This window comes from Habropoda laboriosa, unplaced genomic scaffold (genome assembly GCF_001263275.1).
Source record: "Habropoda laboriosa isolate 0110345459 unplaced genomic scaffold, ASM126327v1 scaffold186, whole genome shotgun sequence".
Lineage (NCBI taxonomy): Eukaryota > Metazoa > Arthropoda > Insecta > Hymenoptera > Apidae > Habropoda > Habropoda laboriosa.
The window spans coordinates 2274026-2301048 of NW_017100427.1; the positions used below are offsets into that span (position 1 = coordinate 2274026).

Genomic DNA, 27023 nt, shown 5'->3' on the forward strand with positions numbered 1-27023 from the left:
GTTTTTCTTTCGTGTCGTTTTTAATTTTAATCGTTTTTTCTTGTTTCACTTAATTGCATAATGTGTTGCTGAAGAAGGAGTGAAACGATTTGCTTGAATTTTAAGGAAGTCGCTCTTGGAGGAGTTAAGTTAATTTAAGGTTAATTGAAATTGAAATGGAAAAGGAAATCGATGGAATGAAGAAGCAATAGAATTTAAAAATTGAAATTTTGAACGAAGCCCTAAAAATTAAATAACTTTGTATGTCTCTTAGTGAAAGTATTTTTGAAAGGTTGGTTTAAGGCTTGCTGCTCTCCTCTGAAGCTTCTAGGTTTGAATTTACTTGCACGATTAATTGTTTAATTAAGCAATCACTTGACTGTCTTAAATTTTCAATAACTTGTCATTCAGTTGGTTATTCTTTTTATGATTTGCTATATTTAAGTTATCCATAATCTCGTTTTCATATTTTTCCCCCTGCACCCTTCCATTAGAACAGATGTACAGAGACAATAAATTTACATTTCAGGAAATTAAACAGACAATTACTAAAAAAGGGATCCGCAAAAATCAGAATCCAAAAAATTAGCGTCTCAAACTCTCTACTAGAAACTTGCTTATAAATAACCGTACACACTTGCACGAAAAAAAAGAAGGAACTACCTAAGCTACTGGCACTTCCAAAAGCGCAGCTTAAAAAACCACTATTCACGTACTCCACTTACACGGTCCCTCGAGTACCATATAAACTCCGGTGTTATTAACTTGGAATCGTCGTTTACGACGCATCCATATTCGTATTAATCGTCGGTCGTTCCATGTGGAGAGCGGCCACAAATTTTCCCGCTGCCATTTCGGTCTTGCCGTCGAAAATCACCGGACGCTGCAACGTGTCCGGCAACCCCACCCTTGGCTGATCACGGATCGATTTACAGCGTCGATCAATTTCGTCGTGCGCCGAACACGGGCAACGTTTCCTCGAGCCCCGGCGTCGGGAATGCGATTGGCACGGCGTGTTCGCCGCGGGAACAATTTCCTCGCAGCGTATCGGGGGAAAAAAACGCGAGCATGCCGATGGTTTCCCCGCACGTGACGTGAATCGAAGTGCGTGTCGGCGATCGGCGCCGTTTCGAGCGCGAGCCAGCGATTGTAAACACTGTGGCCAGTTTAGCGGACGCGAGCTCTGGCAGTTTTAGGTCTAATACAGAGACCAGAGAGACAGAGAGAAGAGAGAGAGGGGCAGAGAAAGCGAGAGAAAAAGGAGAAGAAAACAGAAAAAGGGAAAGAGAAAAAAGAGGGAGAATGAGAGAAAGAGAAAACAAGAGAGAGCGAAAGAGAGAACAAGACAGAGACAGAGGAAAAGGGAGAGAATGGACGTCTCGCCTTCTGGAAAGTCGATTTCGATGGACATGTTGGTCAGCGGCGCGACGTGCTCGCATTTTACGCGGATTCCGCGAATCCTCGCGACCTTTGCTAGCGCGACGTCGCGCTTCCCAGCTAAGTGAGCTTGCAAACATCTGATCTCGCGAGCCGACAGACGTGTGACGTCGCGAGTTAACGCGTTTATCAGGGAGAGAGAGAGAGAGAGAGAAACGCCTCGAGGTTGAAGTAATTTTCACCCGCGACGATACGACCACACGCGTGTCGATTTTCGAGCGTGCTAATGGACGATGAGCTGGACGAACAAGCGTCTGTTGATGTAGGTCTAGGGATTGGGATTACGCAAACGGCGAATTCTTAATGAATCCAGGAAAAACCATTGACAGGATGTAACACGGTACGTTGAATGATAATTTGAGTACTTGATGGTATTAATTATTCACGAAATTGACAGTTTACTTTATGACGATACTGGGTTAATCGACGTCGAGGAATTCTATCTCGAGACATAATTCTTTACGTCGAAGCGGAACGTAGCTATTTAGATTCATGAATCATGTAAGCGAGGTAGACTGTTTAATATGAATTGTTCATCTTTCGTAGCGAGGATTCTCGGTTTATCAGTTTCGAAATCTTCGTTAGTCGATGGATAAACCCAAGCATTGTTGTGTTACACTGGCTATTTAGATTCGCTTGTAATCTCTTTGTTAGCGTTGCATAATAATTAGTATTCCTCGATAATTGTTGAAAATGAAATTAGAAGCACGCATCGAGAAACTTTTCAATCTGAAAAATGAGCCAAACTTTGTGCAGAATTAACTCCTTCATCCAAAAATATCCTGGTTTCTAACCCAAGTTCTAATTCTAACATTCCCAAATTAATACAGTTTCAGCTATTCCATTTCTTCACCTTGCAGCCCATAATAAATACGCTGGAGATTATGAAAGTGGTCTAAATGAAAAATCTGCAAAAACTGAATTTATCACTTATTTTATATCGTACCCACTTACACTACAATAACACACGAAATTAAACGGAATTCTCGGATCTGCGGTTAAATTCGGTAATACACGAAATATCTCGTACCAAAAGAAAAATACACGACTCCACATAAATTACTCAATTTCCCAAACAACATTTCCTCGCCGAACCTCTTTCTACAACCTGCAAATTGCAAATCTACCACTTTCATAATCACCGTCACCACTAAAACAAGCAACTACTCCAGTTCAACCAATCCCACCCGAAAAATCCACCAGAACACGGATTCCCCTGGGGCGAACTCAGCTCAACGACGAATCGATGCGTCAACCGCGAGACGACCGACCGATTTCCCCGCCACTGTTCCTCGAGCGCGTGACTCGACCGCTCGGCGTGACCCTGATACGCGCGCGATTCCAAAGCGGCGGCGGCGGAGGTTCGCGGAACACGCGTCATCCTCGTTCCAGCGAATCCGCGCGTCCGTGTTTCCTTCCTCTGTGACTTTCCCAGCGGGGATGACTCGACTGATACGGCCGCGCGTCTCTCGATCTGGATCGTCCTGGCACTACGTGGTACCACCTGCTGTCCGCGGATCGATTCTCGTCGTGAAAGACAGAGAGAGAGAGAGAGAGAGAGCGAAAAAAAAGAATGCGTTTTCCTGGTGCAGACGAACCTCGTGGCGGCGGTGTCGCGTATCGTTTAAAGGCCGTCTCGTCGTTCCACACGTAACGGACTTTATCTAGATCTTCGTGGCTATTTCTAGCTGTCGTTGCGTTCTGGCCACACCACGCGCGAGAATAGCACACGTTTCTCGTCGTCTCTCGCGATTTTATTCCGCGCCTCGATTGCTCGCATGCATGACTGACCACGGGGCACGATCGATATTCCGAACGATTGATTCCACGCGGCTCTGGGATTTCCCTCTGCGTTCCAGATTCATTTTCGTTCAACGATCGGACGATTAACGCATTCCTTCGTAATTCGAAGGCGGATTATTGCTGGTTCTCAGTCGAGTAGCCGACGTGTATGTGTCTGGTTTGACGGAGATCGAAGGGGATTTTTTGGCGAATGTCCAGGGGAACACGAATGAAACGGGATCGCTGAAAACCGATGGACTGGCTCTGACGTCATGCCGCCGTGAAGACCTTGGCTGATGTGCGCTCCGCATGCTGAACGCCGGAGCCACTCTCGTTTTCGTTTAGAGCGTTGCGTCGCGTCGCGTCGCGCCGCTGATTGCGGCGCCGCTCAGGTTCGATGAAACGCTGCTAGAGAAATTTCGCCGGGTGACGAAGCCATGTCGGACGCGGAGGAAGTTTTCTTTTCGCGGCGGATCGATTTGAAAGTGAGATTAGAACTATGCTCGGAGATCGATCGGAATATAAAGTTGCGAGCTTGTAATCAGGCTGCGCTAAATAATCAATTATCGTGCTTCTTTTCACCGATTGGCATTGTTCCATTCAGTTGAACGAATAAAATCGGGAATAATAGGACTCGATTGGAATATTAATTTATCCATCTGTGATCTGTCAATGTTTGAGATAACTTTTTGTCGCTATCAAACTGTGAGAAATAATCGAGTCTTTCAATTTGAAATTTCAATTATCGTGTTTCTTGTATTTTTTACTTTTTTTTTACTCGTTCGAAATGACTCACGCTGTTTCTGAGTTCGCAGATTCAATTTCCTCCGCGATTCGCAGGTAGAAAAGTCAAATACCGGAAGCAATTCCACCGTCGTGGAGATTTTAACGTCTGGTCATTCGAATTCGCGTGGTTTCGCGCGCTTTTATGACGCGGGATGCTTCCATGTCCTACGGTATAGCGGATTGAATTGCAGATCGCGCGTCGCCAGTTCCTAACTGCGGGAACAATGAACGACCGTCATTGTATGCTGATGCTCTATCGCGATTTCGTAGGTTCGTCTCGATGGCGCTACGCGAGACGGGAACGGAGTTCGAGAGCGCGTCTCCTTCTCGGAAATTCCGAGGCTTCGCGATAGGCTCATTAATAAATTGATCGATGGCGGGAATTCACGACGCGCGTTGATTTAGCTGTTCGTGGATCGTTCAGGATTGATCGTTTCGAGGAGAACGTGACGCCGCGCCGTGTATTTTCCTCGAAATAATCGTGAAACTGGAACTTCTCGATTAGGTAATTCCTTCGCGAGGATATATGCAAATATCCTGTCTTCTATGAATTTTCAACCGGTTTCCTTTCACATTGAAATTTCTTTACGTATCTTTCGAATCTGTTTCCTCCCTTTTTTCCTTTTATTGTGAAAATGCATGTAAATAATTATCGCGTACATTTCCAATGTACTAATTTCTTTTCACGGTATGGTCAGTAGGAAGCATAAATTGCAGACTAATAGACAATCTCGTGTTTCCATTAAAGGATGATTTATAATTTGATCGATACGTTTCAGCCTCGAGAGAGAGAGAGAATTTGGAGCATAAAACCGAGAGAAAAAAGTGTGTACTGAATAAACATGGATTATTAGCCGTTTATTTTCCGATTTACTGCATGTTAAAGAACAATACGTTTCTGCGTACACTTCCTGGTCTATACATATATACGTGTACATAAGGCAACATCATAATTTATCGTCCTTTACGTACGAAGCATAGCATTAGACGGTCCCGCAATTGATTATCACCAGTCTATTACTTCTATCTGAAGCGATAAAATGGCAAAAGGTTGCGTACACTTATGCTAACACGGCGAACATGCATCTAATTTATGGTGCATCCACTGCGTTCTTCAATTTGTTCGAACTCGAAGAATAAAGTCTGAACAGCGTATACCTTGTAGAATCTTTTTGTATCGAATAAACGAAGCAATTAATCAAACAACCAATTAAAATTCAGGAAAAATTCGCTGAAATTGTCCAATAATCTCTTCCAAGAAGATAACATTTATTCCTACTAAATGAACCGACCAAGTGTTTTAACAACGATGAGGGAAATTAATAGAAATCAAAGAAATTCTCACGTTGATCATTATTTATCTCCTCCAAAAGGAAAAGAGTGTCCTTTGAAGTTTCCGAGGGACCATATTCGCGACGTTTGAAAGATAATAGAAATTTTCGCGTTCACCACTTTCAATCTTCCCCAGAGGAAAGCGTGTCCTCTGAACGCCTCCAAGGAGCCATATCCGCGACGTTCGAGCGCGGATCACGGTTGTTTCACCACGAGGAAGTGATCGATGTTCCAGAGTGGAGACGAGCCAGTGTTTCAACGATCGTGGCCGTCTCGAAAGCTCCGTTTGCACCGGGGGCGCTTTATGGTCCCTCGCAGGCTCGTACGTCAGCGATTTTTCCGGCGGCCCGATATGGTCGCGGGGAATTTGTCTGCGCGCGAGCTATTTGCTTACATTAGCCGTCCAAGTCAAACGGTGTTCCGCGGATCCGGCCTCGGATAGCCCAGCATGCGTGCGGATTGATGCATGGTGAAGCGGCGAATCGCGGTGCGCTCCAATAGCCAACAAAGATACGAGCGCGAGCGAGCGGAGCGTAGAACACGCGAACCGTGTGTGTGCAACTCCATCTCTCGATGGACGCACGTGAGAAAAGCCACGAGAACAGAAACCTGTGTGCACGGACCGATCTTTGATACCGCGATGGAGAATTATTTCCCGAGCGTTTAACCCGAGAGACGCGAGAAAATGGTGCTCCCCGCGATGGAAAAGTTATGCCCTGGCGATCGCACGCCGCGTTTCCTTAACCCTTCTTCACATCGAATCACGTCTTGTGCCGGCTAAAGCAGCAACAACAATCTCGACGATTCCGTTCGATCGTTGCCTGATCCACGATCCTGATATTCAAATTTGCTTTCCTTGGAAAATAAACAAAGTAGCTTAGAGAGAGAGCGTTCGTAGAAGGAAAAGTCTATGTCCCCCGAAAAAGGATAAGGCTAAGAGATACACACACAGGAGAGAGTTTTGTGGGAGGTTCTAGGAGCGTGATCGATCACGCCGGTATCCGTGATTTATTCGTTGCGTGCGCCTGGAAAATATCCGAACCGCGTGGATGTCGCGGCTCAAAGGCCGCGCGCATACCATTATCTTTCGAGGCGGTTCGCGAGATGGATTTAATTGCTCGATCATATTCAACGGTAGAGGAGAAAGAGAGGAAAGTGGAATGGAAAATGTCGAACGATCGACGGGAGTTTCGTAAGCGTGCGATAAATTGTACGGCTTCGGGGACTGCCACCGATTGTTTATCGAGCCGCTACCGAACTCTTGCTTAATCCAGGCGTAATCTGCGATCGTTCCCTGCCTACGTTCGCCATTATGTCTCCGGAGGAAAGAATGCTCGTATCAAATTTCACCTGGCGTGCCGGACCAACGGAAGGGAGGATAATGAATATCTGCGTCCGCGAGATTGAGTGTCGCACGATGGTGAAAGACACCTCTCGCGCTGGTATATCCAACACATCCGTCGGGGTTGAAAAGTGGAATTGGGACGTGCTTCGATCTTAATATGGACGTGGAAGGTTAGAGCTGTGTCGGAGGTAGTATTGAAAATATTGACACGTTCACTCTTCTATGCGGTACGTGTGGATCAGAGTAGATCGATCGATACGTTTCCTAATCTATAAGTAGGTCGGAGTACTCGTCTGATTAAAGTAACGAGACGTGAGAGAAAAATGGCGAGGAACGAATAAGAGAGATTCTTAGAGTAACTCCGAAGGATTAGATTTTCTTCTGGAATAGAGAAGATTCGACGATTCGAACGGTAACGCTAAAATTGTACAAGGATTGCTCAACTTGATCCTTCGATCCGCGAAACGGTTTCGTATCCCTAATAGAAAAATCGTGAAGGATGGATAAAAGAGATTCTTGGAGCCAACTTGAAAGGATCGGATTTTCTTCTGAAATAGAGAAGATTCGATGATTGAAACGGCGACACTAAAAGTGTACAAAGATTGCTCAACCCCGTTTGCTCTCCTAAGTGCTTCAGCTTCGCTTAAACAAATATCCCAATCAACTTGATTCTTCAATCCGCGAAACGGTTTCATCAACTCCAGCAATTAGTCTCTGCTGAAGAAAAAAAGTTCCCTACTTAACGAGCCTCGTTTCATCAACGATTCCCAGCTACGTATCTTAATACCTTCGCGTCTGCCAATCACACGATCGTTATTGTTAAAAAGGCATCGAGTACTCTCTTACTCCAGAAACATCGTCCGCTCACCTTCTAAATCCATTACCATCTGCTTTCACTTTTCAGAAGCCACAGGAGACGCTATCGCCCGAGAAAACACGCTAATTTTCAACGGGCGAACGATAAGGTGGAGCGACAGGACCGGCCAATCTCGAGAAAACAATACCATCGCGGTTTCCTCGTTACACGATTGCCAGAGATGGATTCTCTCTCTCTCGACGACGACGACGACGATGCACACGGTGGATCGTCGAAGGGATCCGTTTACTGCTCGCGTGAATCCAGCGATTCCCGCGTGATAATCGTCCGACGAACGCTTTCCACGGCTGCCTCGAGTTCGATATTTCATCCGTGGCTCGCGTGACTAACAGAACAGTGCAGCTTGGCGAACACCAGCGACGACGATTGTCTCGCAGACAGACAGACAGATTTAGCAGACAACGGGTCGCCGCCAACGTAGACGACGCAACCCCGAGCTCTACGACCGCTTACTTACGGAGGCTTGTTGAGACCAGACGTGTGTCTCCAGACTGCGTACTTCCGGTGAAAGCCGGAATATTGTAATGCTGATGTTTGTAGAGGCGTGGTATCTATATGAGATGGTAGATTGAATTTAGGATTTTTTTTTGGAGGAGGCTGTGATGTGGAAATTTCTTTTCTTGGGTTTGTGTGGAATTGTGCGGATTTGAATGTTAGAACAATTTTAATTGGGGAATGTTTTTGATGTCCCTAAGTTTTCAAGTTTCTTTGACTAATTTTTCTGGGTTAAAGAAATCGCGAAGAAGAATCTCAAATTTAAAGGGAAAAAGTGTTGTTGAACGCTCCAAATTTCCAACTTTTGTAATTTTTAAAGAAATCGCGAAGTTCTCAGGGAAACGTAGGAAAAATATTTCTAGAGTTTTTCTCTCGAAATTTCTAATTTTCGCAATTTCTAAAGAAACCTCAAAGTCCTCAGAAAAACTTAGATATAAACATTTCACAAATTTGCCAATTCTAGAATGCCTGAAATTTAAATAAAATAAATATACTACCAAACTCTCCAAATTTCTAACTTTCTTCGCCTAATTTTCGTAATTTCTAAAGAAATCACAAAGTCCTCGGGGAAACTTAATTATATAAATATGTCACAAATTCTAATATTCCCCAAATATTACCAAACTCTCCAAACCACCAAACTTTCTTTATCCTTAATTCCCTCAATTTTCGAAGAGCAACGAAAGTGTCGACCGGGAGAATCGCTATAGGGAACCAGCCAGATCGCTCGCCGGTTCGGTCGTGTCGTATGCAAATGCGACCACGTAGCGCACAATCCTTCCACAGAGCATATTCAGTGGTCGAACAAGAAGTTGGGACGATTTCACGCGCAACTCATTACACGTCGCTTCCGTTCCAGCGGGAACGATTTTCGACGGTTCGCCTTTGACGCGCCGATCGACACTCGCGTTTTACCAAAAAACCAGCTCCTTTTTTCCCGGCGAATTGGATCCGGTCTAGGGATTTCCAAGAGCTTCTCGGTTCGCGAGAATTCGCAGGTTGCGTCAATCACAGCGTTGTCTCTTTGGCGTTTGCGCAAGTTCGATCGTTCTGAAAAGATCGGGACGTGAGCGTCGCAGGGCGTCGCTGTGAATGCTAAACGAGCATCCTCAAGGGCGCGACGTCTGTGGCAACAGCGATCGTTCGGGCGTGAACTGGGCCATCTCGACTCCTTTGTCTCGAGCTGAACCTTCTGAAATCGCGACCGTCGATACGAGAAATTGAGAAATAAAATTCTTCCTTTTCCCTTCGACGAACACCTCGTCAGACGAGATCGAAGAATTTCACGTATCATCAACGAAGGTGAGATTGTAAAGTAAAAGTTCAAGCAATTTCCATAATCCCGACTTCGGTGGACGCGGGATAAGTAGAAAGTAGAAGATAATCGAAGAAGTGCAGTCTATAATTGAATAGATAATCTGCATGTAATTACCCTTCACTTCTCCAAAGATCGGTCCCATAAATTACAACATAACTTTGCCTCGTAGCTACATCAGTCTCGAAGTTCAACTTCCCTGATCTAAGAAAAACCGAAGAAACGAACAAGAATAAAAATTACACAGAAGACGTCGTCTTCCTTGTCAACTTTCTCCACAGATAATCAACCTTTATCCAACATTTACGTCGAAGCAATAAAGAAGTCTACGAAGTTGGTCGTTTTTATTGTCCTAAAACGAAGATCAAGAAGTGAAGAAGGAAGGCTAGATCGACGAACGATCACTTGTCGAAATTCCGTTGCGAAGTCAGCTCGAGGAGTGTTACCAGGGCTAACGAACGATTCTAATTCCCGAAGCGCCTATAAATTACGCGACACGTTCAATTATGTCACGGATATTACGATTTCGCGGGGGTTAGGTGGAGGGAGCAGGTTGATGGCGCGACGTCGGATCGATAGATGGCGATTTATTGGCTCGTAAAAGGAGCACGTAAAACGAACGCAGCCGCGATTTGGCCCACATACGAGCAAGGTGCTAGCAGCGACGCGTTTCCGCGCGCCACCCTACCCGCTCGTAAATCGCAGCTTTATACGAGCGGCGCGCCGCGGTTCGCGGTTTCCTCCCTGTCACGCGTTTTACGCTCGTTCAGCTTGGCCATTGTCGAGGCTTCGCGTCGCTTCCGATGGCATCCGCGGCTCGAACCTATTGTCGATCCTTTTTAGAAGCAGTTTTTCATTGCTTCGTGCTTGCAACTTTCTCTTCGTACATATATGAAGATTCGTCGTTTTGTGTCTGTCACGTTTAACGGAGCATTCGGAGGAAATTTGTTCCTTTCCTCGGTGTGTTTCTGGTTTTATGGAGATCGATTTTGCATCAACTCAAGATCAGAGGCCAAGAAATGATTAAATTTGTTCTTCCTTTTAAATCTTGTGCAATAACAAAATTTAATACTATTTTTTCACGAGAATATTTATATTTGCAATAAACTAAACAATAGTGTATATTTTTGAAAATGAAGGATCATCGAGAAAGCGTTAAGAATTCAGTGATTTATCTAAGAAGACACTTGGACAATTTCTGGAAAAATCTCCTTCGAAGGATCAAATGCAAAAAGCAACATTTCCAGTTGCTCTAAGTCGCGAGCAGGCACGCAATAGTGCCGTAAACTCGATTATGGAGCTAATCTCGCGGCGATATCTCTGTCGGTACAATTAGCTTCCCCATAAAGCGACGCTAGGCCAGCAATAAGGTGGCGCGTGTTAACACATGCGGAGAATTCAAGCGCGGTGCACTCTTCCGCCTCCACCGTTCCTCTTTTTCTCTACTTCTTTTCCTGTAGTAACCGCGGCGAAGGCAGTTTGGTTCCTTAACTGCTGCTATTACGTCACCTAATTGCTGACCACTTAAATACCACCGCTGCACATAGATCCCCTTGATAAACAGACCCGTGAACCTGTATGATGGAACTGAACGAATCGTGAAAATTCTTACGAACACGACGGTATGCGCGTGGGAAGGAACACGGAGATGACGTAGAGATAGTAAGTTTCAGCGTTTCGATCGCTGTTTGTACTGTTAGAAAATTTCTTCGTTAGTCAGTTGACACCTTCGCTGCCACTGACGCACCGTATGCGGTTCAGAATGCATTTCCCAGCGATTGCAGGACATTTAGCAACAACAGGACGAAAATATTCTCCTCAACGAAACTATGGTCGTTGGAAAACTTAAAGGACACTTCTCCGGGAAATGTAGAGAAACTTTGGAGATTGTGAAACACCCTAATAACATCCATAGAGACACAGAACCCGATCTAAGCTCAATTTAGAGCTCCATCCTCGAAGTTTTTCAATTTCTCAGCTGACAAATTAAGAAACCTGCGTGTCCCTCTGAAATACTCTTTCCATAGGGACACAGCTTACCCCCAAAAGCCTCAACAATAATAATAATAAATTGAAAATATGTTGATCGCGATGAACCCGAGAAGTTCCAAATCCAATCCACTCTATCGAATCTTCCGCGAGAAATCCAAAGCGGCGGAGAAAAAAGGCTCTCGTCGTCGGGCAATTCATTTACGTCGTAGCTCCGCGAGGCCGCGGTTTCGCAAACGCGCGTCGACGATACAATTGCAAAGGCGCACGGGTAACGTCGAAAGTCCCAGCGTTCCAGCGCACTTTGCGTAACCGGCCGGCTTGGCGCGGAATCGTTACGATTTCCGACGAGCGTGTACCTACGCCGAACGAAAGGAGCGCGCGGTTCGATTCTCGCCGCTTCGGATGAAATATACAGCTGGTGACAGTTCTGTCCACAAGGGACTATCGAACGAGTCGATGTATTCTGCCCTGTGTCAACCGTAGGCGATAAAGGTAGGAAATGGCGAAACGAGAAGAAGAAAGGGAAAAAAGACATGAAAAAAGAAACGTACGAACCGGTCGGCTAATCTGTCGATCGTGACAGGAAACGGTAATCGCGCCGAGTCGCGAAATCCACGCGAGACTACATAGTACAGTGGAAATCGAACATTTTCCCCGACGTTTTCTGGTCCCGTGCCATTGATGCCACGCCATTTGTCGTTGTTGGCTCTGAAGACGAAGACGAAGAAGCAAGCATTCCCCTTTGCGTGAAACGTTGCATAAAACGTACTGGTAATCTACTTCTCCGTGATGTAACATCGATGTACGTACACGAAGTACTACTTGGATCCGATTCCATGTACTTCGGATTTTTGCGAAAGAAGCCTGCGCTGTATTGTTGCATAAGGTTGTTTATAATGGGAGAGCTCTCCGATGGTTTCTGGCTCGAGTCTCTTGGCGGCGGTTATGAATGGGAAATTCGATCTAAAGAGGTTTTCTTGAAGGTGATCAATCTTTGAGCGTTATTGAAAATGCGAAAGCCGAGGCGGATAGATTCTTGATGCATCGTGTACACATTGCCGCGTTCATTTTCTGGTTGTAATTGGCGTTGCTCCGTGGAAACGTTTCGCTTGTCGCTTCTTTCTGATTTGTGTAACGGAACGTGGAGTTTCGATGATTTACGCCAAAAAAATTCTTTCTCCATTAACGTCAATTCAGTTTGCAAATGTTCTCGATAAATTTTCAACGTATCTAAGAGTTGCCTGCGCAAAGTACGAAATAAAATTTACAAAGTGTTGCTTAAAAAATTGCTAAAATCCCCCGTTAAGAACCTGAAACATCTTCAGAACGATTCTAACTCAATCTACCAGTCGAGACTGCTCGGCAGTAAACGCGTAAACCGCATTCCCAGGTTGCAGCGTTCGCTCACTCGGAAAACTCGTCGGTTCCACGTACTAAGTGCCTTTTCTGGTACTTCCAGCGGAAGTGGCTCGAATTCCAGGTTGAACAGCCCACGACAACGCGGCAGGATCCGCCTCGTAAAGGATCGACGACGCAGCGTGAAAAGCGGTCTCGCCGCACGAAATCGGTCTCTCCGGCGTCCTCGATCCGTCGTCGCTCCATTGTCGCGCGATGAATAACGAGACGGCGAGGTCCTAAACGTGAATCACGAGCGTTTCGTGTACGACGACGACTCGGGGAGGCACGAGGCGGCGAAAAATTTGTCGCGATGTCGGTCGTGCATAATTCGCCGCGCGAGAAACAATGGTCCCCGCAGCCGATTTGCATGAGAACGCGCGGCGAATCCCCGAATTCTCCTCCCTTTCCGGCCCGAGACACGCTAACGAGCGTGTCGAGCCTTGCAAATTGGTGCATCGCGGAGGATGGAAGCCGAAGCCGGGTCACGCGCGTTAATATTCATACGCGATCCTCCACAGCTTTGAATCCGCCCGTGAGAGAGCCCTTCTCCGCTGACCGCCGCGCGGCCGTTTCTCATTCTTCTTTTTCCTCGCCACGAAATCGACGTGGAATTCGAACGCGAATGTGGCACAGGGAAGAGCCGCAGGATTCGGTCACTCTGTTCGAGAGTTCAATGCTTTGTTTTGAAAGATTTATTCAGGAATTTTTCTTTCGTTCTCTCTACTGCTATTTTTAGGCTCATCCTTTGCAACCTGATTTGTCGTCGCTCGAGGGAAGAGAAATTAGAGTAGATTGCAAGGATTAGTAATTGTTACAGAGGAATTGGCTGGTAATAAATGTAACGCAAAATCAGTATATTACCTTTTCGATGCACTTCTTCACAGATTTATCACAGAAATTTTTCACCTGTTGCTTTGATAATTTGTTGCGAATATTTTTTAAATACTCACTTTCTACTATCGCGAAGGTCTGTGTAAATTCTTAACCAATAAGACAGAGGAGCTACCACGAAGCAGATTCCTGAACTCCTACACTGCAAGCTTTCGTACCAGGATCGAATAAAATTTTTTCCAGCATTTAAACGTGCTATAACAAGTGTAGACTTTCGTATCCTACTTATCGAATTGCGCAACCCTTTGTATTTGTATATATGAAAATTGATTAATACCGTGTAGCATCGGGTTTACGTGGCATCAATGAGCCTTAAAAGCTGCGGCAGCACAGTTCCTCCGCGAGATCATATAACAATTACCGAACGCTTTAATGCAGCAAAGAGCAATTAATCATGAGTGACGTAATGAAGCCAACGTGTGTCAGATCCAACGCAATCCTTCGCTATGTTGTATACTCTCCTAACGCCAGACACTCCTAAATAACTCCTAGAATAACGAGCTTTATTAAAAAAAAAAAAGAGCGAACTCCTAGATTTCAGACTGCTTAGGTCACCGATCAGTTTCGTCGAGGCCAGAGGACTCGATCGTACGTCCGTCTTTCACACACATCCGGAGAACACGGCGAGACCAACCAAAAATGGAAGAAGTCCAACGAAAAAAAAAAAAAGGGGGACAAGATGTGGCGTGGCGAGGCGGGAGAGGACTCTCTTCTCTTCGATGTAACGTTGGAGAATTCGAGGCAGTCGTTAGTATGCTAATGAGTGTCCCTCGTTTCTCGGTTCGCTCCCGTAACGCGCGGCCCGGTAAATTATTTCAAATATTTCCCGAACTCTCTCTCCCCCCTCGGACCTACGCCCAGCGCGCGTGAGAATGGAGCACGTCTACGTCGGAGGCACACGCGAGGCGCTCTCTTATGTCGAAACGAAGGTAAGGTATAAGTAAAAAGAAGCGGGAGATAGATCGAGCGCGATTTGTCGTGGCTCGCTCGACAATGTCAAAGTTGACCCTCGTTTTTTCTCCTTTCACTGGAACTATAAATGGAAAAGCGGAATTCTTTATGAACGCGCGAAGTTGTCACTGCTTCTACAACCTTCTTCCACCCATGAGACTCATTTTTTCTACGGTCTCGACGATGTTGGCGAACGCTAGAGAGCTGTCCAAGTGTCACGAGTCGAAGTTTCGCGTTTCTTTTGCTTACGGTCGGTTGTTTCGATGTGTTTTCACGTTTCAACGGGGTTCGATTAGTCTGGAGGAGTTTTTCCTTTGAAACGTATACGCATTGAGAAGGTAGAAGTTGTTTTAGAGAGACGTAAGTATTGGTGTACTATTGTTTCTATTTTCACAACGATACGTTGTGTAATTATGTGGAAATGGAATAGAGAAGTTAGCTAAGACAATTACTTATTGAGAAACATTTGCATGGGCTGCTATTCTACTCGATATCCTTACACCTATCTTTTCACAATGTTTTTATACTAAATTTTAGCAAATTATGGAGCTACCTCCCTTCTACGACAAAGTCTTTAATTTTAATCCAGTAAATTAACCCACCACTGAACCCCTTGTTAATCTTTCGAAAAGTGTAATATTGTTTAATTATCTTCTTTCGCCTTCCACAGCGAAAATGTAAGTTACAGCATTATAAATAAATAGGATACTTATTTCTACACGCCTAGGAATTCGTTGAAAGAAAATAAAATCGATCCTTTTTGGAGCGTCAAGTTGATAAAAATGTGAGCGTCAAAGGGTTAAACCCCTAAACTGGCGGAACAATCGAAGCACGCGAGGAAGTGAACTAAAAGATGGCGACGTATGGATGAAAGATCGGTCGCCAAGGTGAATACCTTTAATTCTCACCTCTGGACTTTCGTGGCGGCTCTCGATATCAGGGGGCCGATGGCGCCGTTATATATCCCAGCGATAACATCGAAAACGCCGTGAGAGCAACGGCTCCAGCCACGGTGTTGGCTCGGAGGGCAGCTTGTAGCATGGCTGCCGCGTGAGTACACGGGCCCACGATGATAATATTAATTCCCCGTACAGGCGTATCGTCTTTCATGCGATCCCGCGGCGGCGATCCGCGATCATTAATTAAACATTCAATTCGTATGAGAAATTTTCGCGATCGACCCGGCCTCTCGTATCGCCCCAGGGTACGCGCGGCTTGATCGATGCCGGATCAGGGGCGGGAAAAAGGTCCCGGGAACGGGGCGAACGGCGATTTGTCCTCCTAACGGGAACTACGGGTCGAGTGAAAAAAAGTCGCCTGCGTTCGCTCGTCTCGCGAATGCGAAGGAGATCGTACGAAGATGAGATACTTAACCCTTTCCAGCCCAAATTGTGGAGGCTTCGTTAAACAACATGTTTTTTTTCATCAGTTTTCGTGTTTAGATATCTCCAATAACACGTGAAAATTAATTTCGTAAATTGATTTTGCAAGTAACGAAAAAAAGTTCAATTTAGAAAACTTTTTATTAAAGAATTTCGATACACTGAGCTGGAAAGGGTTAACACCAGTGTGTCGCATTGTGATTTGGAGAATTTGAAACAAGAGGCACTTGGACATCTCTTATCTTATAATATTTAACAATGTATTTCTTGCATTATGATCAAGACACAGCAAAGAGAAATTAGAAAAAGAAGTTCAAATTCAATGTAACTGTGCGTTCTAATATTTTACCATATAACCTTTCTAAATTTCAACCTTTGCTAATTTATAAAACTGAAGATCCGCACGTAGGTATATACAAATTATATTCTACAGCTGACACAGTTTTAAGACAACGAGCAATTAACCCCAATTCATCCACTAATTTAATTTTCTCCTACAATCATAACATGTAGCATTAATTCCTAGTATAGCAAGACTGTATACAAACGGTGTCCAGCAATTGCCCAACAGCAACCGTGAAAGCAACCAGTTCCAAAAACCAGACCCGATCCCCGGAACCAAGAGCTCGATCAGAAAACCACTAATAAACACGTAAGCGTCGTTGTCTTATCGCTGTGGCATCCAAGAGGGAACGAGGGCGAGAAAACCGTAAGGGAAGGGGGAGAGGGGAAGGAGTCCGATGGTAACAGGTCGGGCGAAGAGAGAAAAGGCTGATCGCGTATACAAGAAGGGGCTTTGAAAGCCCACCGATAGGTATCCACACATAAATCCGTATCACGTGTAGGCCGTATTTTCCCCGGTTCGTTCGATCCTAGAGGAGATCCCGCAAAGAGGAAGGAGAAAGAGGGAGAGTCTAATTTACCTAAAACGCGTTATCTGTTGGCTCGGTCTCCGGGAAACCGAACGCACGCGGCACAAAGCCGAGACATCCGTGGCCCCGTGGTTGCCTTAATGAGGTCCAATTACTATCGGATGGGTCACTTAGTATGCGGTACCGATATTCCACGGTGCACCACATTAGTGGGACGAGAGAGAGAGAGAAGAGAAGGGGAGACGAGAAGAGCAAGGGTCAACACCCTTCGGCCAAGCAGAGAGAACACGGCCTAACGAGAGAGACTCAGAGAGAGGCTCATCCTGTCGTCTGTTCGACTCTCGTACGCGTTGCCGCGCGCACGTGCGCCGCGGAATCCGCCGATTGAATATTATTTGCGTCCTTATCGATCGCTGCCGCCGCGGGAACGTCGAAGGACATCGCGATGAAAGCGCGGTCCCCGCTTTGCCGTTCCTATTGCTACCTGACGTCTGAACGTGGCCGCTTGTCGTCGAATCTCTACGCGAGGGGAGGATTTTTCTGGCTGCACACAGGGGGGATTAGAGGAGGGATTAGATTCCGATCCAACGAAGAAAAGATCGATATGAGAGATACGCAGGATGATCATTTTCGAATGAGACGTTTGTTCGATGGTTTGTTTCACGCTACGCGTTTATAATCGTGACCAGTTTTTCCATGTTTCGATCGTCGAGTTGCGATCACGGAGGAAATGCTTCATTCTGTTCTAACTGTTCACCGCGACGTCTCCGATAACGTATACTCTTCGGTCGGAGAGACCTTTTTTTACGAATTAATTCAGACGGTTGAAACTTGGTTCCCTTCTCGGTTCCACGCGCGAGGTCGCACTAACTTTTCCCCGGTGTTACGACGCCGTTCTTTCTGCCGATTTACGAGCCTTTCCCCGGCGGAAAATTATTTATTGAAAATAAAACGCCGCGTTGGACGCACGCGATTAGCATATTGAACGAAATCTTGGACGTTTATGCCTACCCGAAATAGGGAAGGACGCGAGGTTCGCGGATAAATTTCCCCCCTTCGTTCACCTGTCCTCCTGCTTTCGAAATTTTCAACTTTGCTCTCGCGCTACTCGACATGCTGTTCTTCTGCTTTGGTACGATTTTTTAAACGTTCGCTTCGAAGAACATCGGGAATAGCCAGAGAAGATAATTGTTTAAAAAATTTGAATCGTTGAAATTATCGGGCAAAATGTGACAGAGGCTTAGCACCGTGTATCTTGAACGAAAATTTTAAACGCCGATTTAATGCTTCAATTTACAACCTCGCTGTATCGCTTCCAGCAACTATACACCGGCGCGTCTCCGCCATGTGTCACGATTTCTAAGACAATCGTCGCTGTACCTACGAAACCGTCCCCGAAGGAGGACGATCTGAGATAATCGATTAGCCACGCTTGATTCTCCCGTCCACTTACGGATTCGAGTCGGGCGAGTGTTTTTCGCGTCCATCGGGATGGGGCTTTCTCACCTTCCTCGCCGATAGTTTGACGCGTACGTGCCTGTTGTTCACTGTCTCGATTCGCCACGGCTTATTAAACTTCCCGCCTTTTTAAATCGGAGTGAACGCGCGAGACAGACGCGAGAACTCGTTGGCTCCGAGGCACACGGAAAGCGCGCACCATCGTCTCGATTTTTCAGCCGGTGATTTCAACGAGTGGGTGGACGGGATCGCGCGCGAAACTTCCACTGGTCGTTAATTAAATTTGCTTATTCGTTAGATTGATGCTCGAGATACTCCTACCAACACGTTCGATTCTTCTCGAAAAATGTTTCACGCGGTGATGAAAAACGAAAAAGAAAATGAAAGAAAGTAATCCAGCGGATGATAAAGGAGCGATATATAACGATCAAGCTCCCGTGTCTAACGCATTCCTCGGGCTCTTCAATAGTGTAAACTATCGCACAATACGTGTCCAAACGATGATTAAATAGATCCCTTACCTTGCAACCCTCGCACGTGAACGCTCCGAAATGAAAACCGGCCGCCGGCTCGCCGCAGACCTTGCACTGTTGGTTCATCTGCAATTATAGAAATTATGTTATTCGAAGGATAGCGGTGCGTCAGTCGGTTAGTCCGGCTCATCCTTGGGCGAGATAAAGAGACGAGGAGCCAGCCAAGTCGTACAGATAGGGGAGGAGGAAAAGGAGGCGAAGATGGTACCAGAAGGATGAAGAAGGAAGACTGCATAAAGGATTCCTCCCACAATATCTTACGGATGTTCGAATGCTATTTGGATTACCGGGAAGAGGAGAGGTTGAAAAATTATTCTCTCCCTCCTGCGAGCCGCTTTCTTTACGACCATTATCGCCCCTGACACGGTTCAACGTTGCGCTAATGCTTCAGGCATCCTCCACTCACGACCAACGATCGATTTCGTTCGCGTTCTCATCGCCGCGCCGTCTTAGCTGTCTTCATTCCCGCATTGTTTCGTTCGACGTGATCTTTGCACTCCGCCTCGAGTGCAGTTTACACTCGCTCGGTTGGACCGCGGCCGCGTTCCGCGTTTTCTCCCGTGGTCTATTGTCGCTGTCTATTAATAAACCGTGAGCGTAATTCGCCGTAAGATTGACGGAGGACCATTAAGAGCTTTTCCTCGGCTCGACACGAATCGAAGTGTGTTCGCCCTTTTTTCTCTTCTTCTTTCTTTCCTCTTTTTATCCTCCGTGGCTGCTGACTTGCTTCGCTTGTGCCTGAAGACGTCGGAGAGAGAAGCTCGTGTGGCTGTTGGTTTGCCACGGTGATCATAAATCAGCGCTATCTCGGTAAAAGCCATCGCCATCTGTCCGGCGGGTCGGTGTCAGGGCGATGGTCGCGTTTCTCGGGTAAAACTGGAATAAAATTAGACCATCGATGATCCGATAAGGGAAGCTCACCTAGAGGGGCCTCGAACGCACCTGGCTTCCTCTAATGTCCTGCCCAACGCGTTTATCTTGGCCAAAGATGGGCCTGGCTCAAATCATTCGAACGCGACGCGACGCCGAGACCTTGCGAAACACCGAACCGAGCGTTTTCTAATATGCCGCTCGGAAAGGACACTTAATTGCATAATTGTGGTGGCTTTTTGAAATTCAACTGGGCACTCGGCGAGGTTTCCACTTTTAGCCAAGCGGAGTCAGGTTTCACGGGAAACCGTCTGCGCGCTTTGCTGAAAAAATGACCGGATTCGACGAGGTCTCCGGTGACAGCCTCTAAACTATCAATCTGTTAGGCTGTCGTGGATTAAGTGATCGAGGTGTTGATGAAACTTTCAGCTTGTATCGGTTTAGTGAAAACAGAATATTTATCGATCTACTTGTGCCGTACGAGGTTACTTATGCCTTTCTTTGAAAAGAGAAATTTAACAATAATTTAGTTTTGGAGAAAATCAATTTTTGTCGCTTGCGACGAAAAGCGCTGGCTGTTTACTGGATGAAACAGTTATTATCTTAGTTTCATTAGAGTTAAATCTCTGGTGCATTCTGTTACTGTCTGACTTTCAGTCGACAGCGACACTTTATTCATAAAGTGCGAAAATAAATGAATAAACTGTGTATTAGACGGGCGTATGTGTACGCTCTTCGTGAATAAGCGACTACTTTTACAAAACGTTATATACGCCTGTTTTTATCGAAAGAGTTAACACTTCCTAGAGTTTCTAACTCTTTACTCGCTATTTTCTCCTCGTGGAATGCCAGGATCGTTCTAATGTCAGCAGCAATTACGTATAATTACACTTGCAACATTGTGACGTTGTTATCTCGGTATCTAAAAATCCGAACTTTCAATTCCCGATGAACCTTCGATAAGAGAATAAAGAAACACCGGATTGTAATAACTTCTCGATCGTGAAGGGTGGCGATCTTTGTAAAGATGCGTTTTTACGAACGGCTCGTCTTAACGAGAATTCAAAGTGACTGTAATTAGAGCCGAGCCGCGACACGAGCCGCTTCTAATCGGCCGTTCGCGATTGTTCTCTTAAAGGAAAGGAGCTGGCGCCTGCGAACGGTAGGCCTCTCGCGTTAACCGGCTAACAGAGAGACAGAGAAACGCTGGAAGGCAGAGAGGCGAAGGAGGGAGGAGACCGGTGAAAGAGAGAAAGAGAAAAAGAAGAGTTGACTCGCAGGTTCGTTAAGGTTTCCAAGTTTTTTCCCGACGCAGTTGTTTGACGCCCGCTCTTTCTTTCATTCCGCTTGCTGATGAGCCGAGACCATCCTCTTTTCCCTCTTCCAACGCGGAGAAACGGACAGCGCTATAGATGTCTCCTCTCCCCCCTCCCCCCTTTCTCCCCTTCTTTTTCCTTCTTCGCTTCTCTCCTGACCGCTTGAGCCACGACAATGACCTACTCGCCACGTTCGTTTGAAGACTTTTAAGTCCGAGCAGCGGAAGTTGTCGGATTCTAATGCGTTCTTCGAGGTAATTAGTGGATTTTCTTACTGTGGCGAGCAGCGACAGGAACACTTTGACTCGCCTTTGCGCTTCGGATATGAGTCGATATTCCGAACTCTTCGAAGTCTCGATAAGTTTTGAATTTCATGTCTTTAAAGTTTCAACACGCCTTGAAAATCTTGAATATCGAAAAATTTCGAACCGCTTCGAAAGTTAGCTTCAAACGCCCGTCATAATTAGTGAGTTTACTCAAGCAAGATTTCAGTTCAAAATTTCCTATCTCTTCGTACAAATTCGAGCAATAGCGTCGAATTAATTAGCGTCGCTTAATTAACAGACATATCAAAAAGTAAGACGCGACGAGAAAGAGCGACTATGTAACGGATTATTTATAACGCAGCTGATGATATAAAGTACGATGCACCTGACGACTAACGCGTTAAAACCTGCAATACATTATACAGCGTAAAGGTTGCATGCTTCAACCAGAGAAAGAGAGAGAGACCTACCCTCCTTGACCACACAGTTTAACTATATACATTTCATTGAACCATATAACATTCCTCTTCGTCAACCTTTCCTACCACTTACCATTACCACTACCTACAAGCAGAAAAAAAAAATCCACTGGAAGTCGAATTCAATACCCACGCCAGAGACATTTTCTTTCCAATCTGAATGGCAATATCGCACGATTGCTCAAATATAAATCACCGATTTCGACGAATGCATGTAATCCAAGCAGAATTTCCCTAATTCCAAAAACACCGCGAACCCTGACATTTGAAACGCTTGGAGCAACGAAATCGAAACACACAGTTCTACGGCCGTAATTCCCATTTGAACGCGGGCAGAAAACAGCGAGCGAGAAACGCGTGAGAATACTCGCGGTAGAGCTTTCGGGTTGGTAGAGCCGGCGAGAGCGGAGTTCTGTCCTTCTCTATCGTCGCTGTTTAAAAACGGTGGGAGGGACAAGGAGGAGGAAAGGTTAAGCGGTGCAAAAACGGGGCGCGGAGCTAATATCGGGACGTGTTGTTTCCATCGATGCGCAACCGCGTGAGGAATATTCGCGGCGCGGCGTGCACGCAGCCCGACGTTGATTAACAGTGGTCTCGCGATTAACAGTAAATCACAGAGCGCATCGATTCAGCCTTCTCGTAACCGTATCCGTGGCCCGTAACCGATCGGTGACTATAACCAGCGAACGGTACCATTTAAGTAGCCGAGCCTATTGATTTTACAAAGGATCTGGACGCGCGTGCACGGACCGATATCGATTCCGATCCCACGAACAGGCCCGCATTCGGGCCAAGGCTCGGTGCAAGCCTACCGAGCCACGCACGCCGGCCAATTTCAACGATCTAGACGGGCAACATTTATCAAGGGGCCGTTGCTTCGTGAATTTTTTATTGTGATTTTATACTTTCGGTTTTCTGGAAATTTTTATTTTTCAGAATATGTCAATTCGGTACAATGTTTCTTCGAGTATCTTTGTTAAGTGTTTAAATCTTCTTATCTGATTTTTAATAAAGGATCGTAGGTGGTTTAGTTTTGGATGATTGTGGTAATTTTGTGGAACGGTAGAAATAGACACAAGGTGATTTCTTGCGAAAAATAAACTCACGTTATGCGAGTCTTCGGTTTCTAGAAAATTGACTTTCAAAGTTCAATAGAAAAGTCCTTTCAAAAGGACTGCAATTGATAGAACACGATCTAAGAATCCTCACCGAGTCCTACTCCGAATGTTCAAACTCCAATTTCCCCGAAAAACGAACGCTCCATCTGCACCCAAAAATCTACGATTATTTCCCAAACTCCAATATTTATCGAATATAATATTCATTTGGTAGCCCCGCCGTGGGTATTCCATGGAAAACGATCGCTCCACCTTCCGTGAAATTTCTTCCCATGCTAAGCATTCCGGTTGCCGTGGAGAGCTCCGAGCGGTTTCGAGCTCCACTTCGTCCTGGAGACGCTTATCACGGGCACGAAGCATCAGATAACGCGCGAACTACCAGCCAAGGAGCGTTCCCGTGCATTGATATGCAAAAATACTCGAAGCAGGCCGGCCGTGGATACGAGCAACAAGACCAACTCCATAATCTGCCCATCGACGTCTCATTGGTCCCGGCGGATGTTGCACAAAGGCGAATGCTCAAAGGAGGAGCTCACCGCCTCGTGTACACACGTGCACCTGGTACCCTAGTTTCCACGAGGAGAGTCAATATTTGCCTGGCACTCGTTCGTTAATGAAGTCGATCGACCTGCTCCAAATATCGGCTTACAGTCGTTCTCGTCGTCGTCGAGTCAGCTCGTCGAAACTCGTGCAGCGAAGTGAACGCGGCAACGATCACGAGAAAAGGACGGAATAAGGGGTCAGGAACGAGGGAGAGATCTCCCCTCCTGTCATCGTCCTCTCGAATCTCGTCCTGCCTCGAACCACGCGCGTCCAGGGGCACGTCGAACGTTTACGCGCCATTAAACTCGAGTCCCGTGTGACGTTTATCCCTTTATGATCGTTTTTTCTACCGACCATCCCTTCGCTGACTCCCGGTATTGTACTCTAACCCTGAGGCGACGAGGCAACCCTTTCCCTTGGACGACTTCTTGCCAGTTTTTTCCTGGCGGTAGAGAGGAGAAGGAAGATGTACAGTGAAAGGATGAATTGATGATGTAGACTAGAGATTTGAGTTTGGATTGTGTGCTGTTTGGAGTTGGAGATTGTAAGATTGCTTTGGGAAATTATTCGACGGGATTTTTTGAGAAAAATACGAAATTGAATAGTAAATTCTTCGTCTTGCTATGTGTACTAAGGTTCGTAAGTATCGGGACACTTACTGAATGTGAAGTCATTGCAAAATGGTTCAGACCTAAAAATAATTATTCAGTCCGGAATCTCGCCGGTATAAATCAAAAAATGTAAGTTTTGATTTTTTCTGTGAAAGAAGCGTGGTATTTTTATCACGCAAAGCGGCACATTTCTAACTTTATTACCTTACCCTTACCTATCGGTACAAATTTCAGACTATATATATACACCACTATCAATGTCGAACGGCGATATATTTTTGCTAATATACGACGCTAACATTGCAGCAGAAATGTGATACTTTCTGTACGAACACAACGTGTGTCAATATCTCCGAAATCATCTTAAACTCTATTCCAATGCGTAAAAAAAAGAAAAAAGAATCCGCACACCTTACGAAACAAAACTTCGTGACATTTAGAGATTTCTAAAAAAGCAAGAGGAAAGGTCATAATAGAGAGTCCATCGACACCTCCATGGAAGAACCGTTCCGAGAACCGATCTCCGTGTCCGTTAAACGCGTTAGCGCGTGCGTCAAGCCCGTCGATGGTCGTTTCCTCGAAATTAATTTCACCGGGCACTAATAGAGCCGCGACACGGAACGGTCGACCGTGTGGAAAAAGAAAAAAGAGCGTAGGAACAGAAAAGCGCGGAACGAGATAATCGTCCAATTAAACGGTTCGAATAATCTTTCGCCCGATGTGCGTTGTTGCCCGCCGCGAGGCGAATCGGGGCAAAAGGAGCCGCGTGAACCGGCAATTTACTCGGTTGACAAGTGGGGAATACCGCGATTGTTACAATTCCAGGCCTGCCTTGCCGTCTTTTGCTAGAGAAAGCGTGGCGCGCGATTTAATTAATTGGCGGGGTATATTAATTCGCGAATTTATGGCCGCGTTAAGAATGACCGCTTGATTACCAGCCGCAGCTTGATATACGGCCGGCCATTTTTCTCGCTAAGTTAATGAGTTAATGAGTCCGGTGGAAAGAACAGCTCGATATATCACCGGCTCGTACCGTACGTGTACATACGTACAGAACGAGCCGCGTCAAGGGAATTTCTCGCACGAAAGTCACCGCTCGCCGCGATCTTATCGTCTCGCGTAGTTACGCGCGCGCTCGCTCGCTCGCTCGCTCGAGCGGCAACGCGCGTGGATCATGCGGCTCGGCTAAAATATATACCGACGATTACGTCCGTTTATCGCCAATTAGGAGGAACGAGCGGGACGATTCGATTGCTGTTCAGCGGAGGCACGAGGAAACGCGAGCCTCGAATGAGATCGTCGAGTACCTCTGGGTTATATTATCGTGAGAGAAGGTCGTCTTCTGGGAAGGAAGGAAATTTATCCCTTTGAACACCGTGCTCGCACGTGTTTATTGTTTATCAATTGGCGAGTTGAGGGAAACGTCGATGAGGGTCCATTTTTTCGGCTATTATGATATTTGAATATTTTATGGTATTTGACGTATTTTTTATTGGAAAATTCAGTTTTGTGTCTAGAAATGGTAGAAAAGATGAAAGTTTGAATATATGAGAAAAATGGCGAGGATATTGGCGTTTCTGTGAAGAAAGGATGAGAGTGTGCGTTATGTTAATGCATTTCTTAAGTGTGACTGTAAAGTAAGTGTTAATTAATTCAATAATGTCTGGTGAAGCAGTATGCTCTTCCATGTTTAAAGTTCGTTTTACTCGAAATAGTATTAAGTGGACACTCATCCTTCTTCCCTCTACTCTAAAAATTGCGTTAAATAAAGTATGAAACTCAGCCTGCAGGCTTAGTTTCGTCTGTCGAGACTTAAAAGCCAAAGGGTTAACAGTAACAAAAACACACGAAAATTAATTTAAAACATTTGGAAATCAAATTATCTCAAAATTGGCTTCGAAAGGACAAAAAGAATTCGAATACGAATCGACCTAGCCAGGGTTACTTGCGAATTCCTTTGTGATCGATTTCCCGCCACAAAGAAGACACGAAGCGTCCTAGCATTCTCGACGGGTCGTCTACGAGCCTAACAGGGGACATAGGTCCAGGAAAAGTCGTCTGTAAAACTGGAGTGCGTCGAGAATGCGGCCGGGCACAGGTCGCGCAATTTGTATCGGCCTGGATGCGTTTTTAACGATCGCTTTGATGGATGATGGCCGCGCCTCGCTGGCACGTCGATCGAGTCCTTGAAAAATGATGCTCCAGATCGTTGTATACGCGTTCAGACACTCGAATTCACCGTGTGTCACGCACACTAACTCACCACCGCGTCTATATACGTACACGTTTGCTCCGAGGCATATGGCAAAGGGAGGACGGCAGCTTCTTTTCGGTTAATATGTTTTCGCGATCCACAAAGCGCCCGGTTGGGAGTCAAAGACAATTAATAACCTTCCGTAGGATCATTTATCGCGACAGTTTAGCCCCACGAAGGCGAACCTTCCTTCTATCTCTCTTCGTATGCCTGAACGTTCGTGAAGGAGACTCTTACTGACGAACGGACCATAAGCATTGTTCATCTCCTCGGCCCGTGACCGATCCAATTTTTAACACCGTCTCTCTACCTTCCTCCTCGCTCTCCGGCCGATTTTCCACAGCCACTCGAAGTTAATCGACGGCGACCAACCCTTGCCGCGTGTGAGAATCCTCCTCTTCCGGGACGGATAGGCGAGAGCGTGGAATTCGTTATGCTGAGAGACGGTGAGACGAGGGGCTGAAGAAGACGTGTTCTACGTTACAAACTCTCGATAGAGAGAGAATTGAAAAAAAAAAAAATAAAGATTCTAGATGAAACGTGTTAAGACTCGGAGGCATAACCAGCACGAATCAGCATGAAACTTTGTCTTGCCTAAGGAGGTAGTTACGGACAACTCGCTAAGAAAAAGAGCAAAGACGAAACAAGAGCAGACATTGTGGAGGGGGAACGTTGAACACGCGAGTTGACCCGTTAATACCACCTTCCAGGTGCATAGATTAGCGCGTGTGCGTGACAACG

At 45.8% G+C, this 27023-nt stretch overlaps 1 protein-coding gene across 1 annotated transcript in view; it reads right to left on the minus strand.

Annotated features, from left to right (window-relative positions):
* The window catches only part of LOC108575600 (zygotic gap protein knirps-like), an 88071-nt gene that overhangs the window by 5644 nt on the left and 55404 nt on the right, over positions 1–27023 (minus strand). The window contains exon 2 of the mRNA XM_017938429.1: positions 18814–18891. Within this exon, the coding sequence (XP_017793918.1) occupies positions 18814–18891 (78 nt within the window). The remainder of the gene's footprint in view (positions 1–18813; positions 18892–27023) is intronic.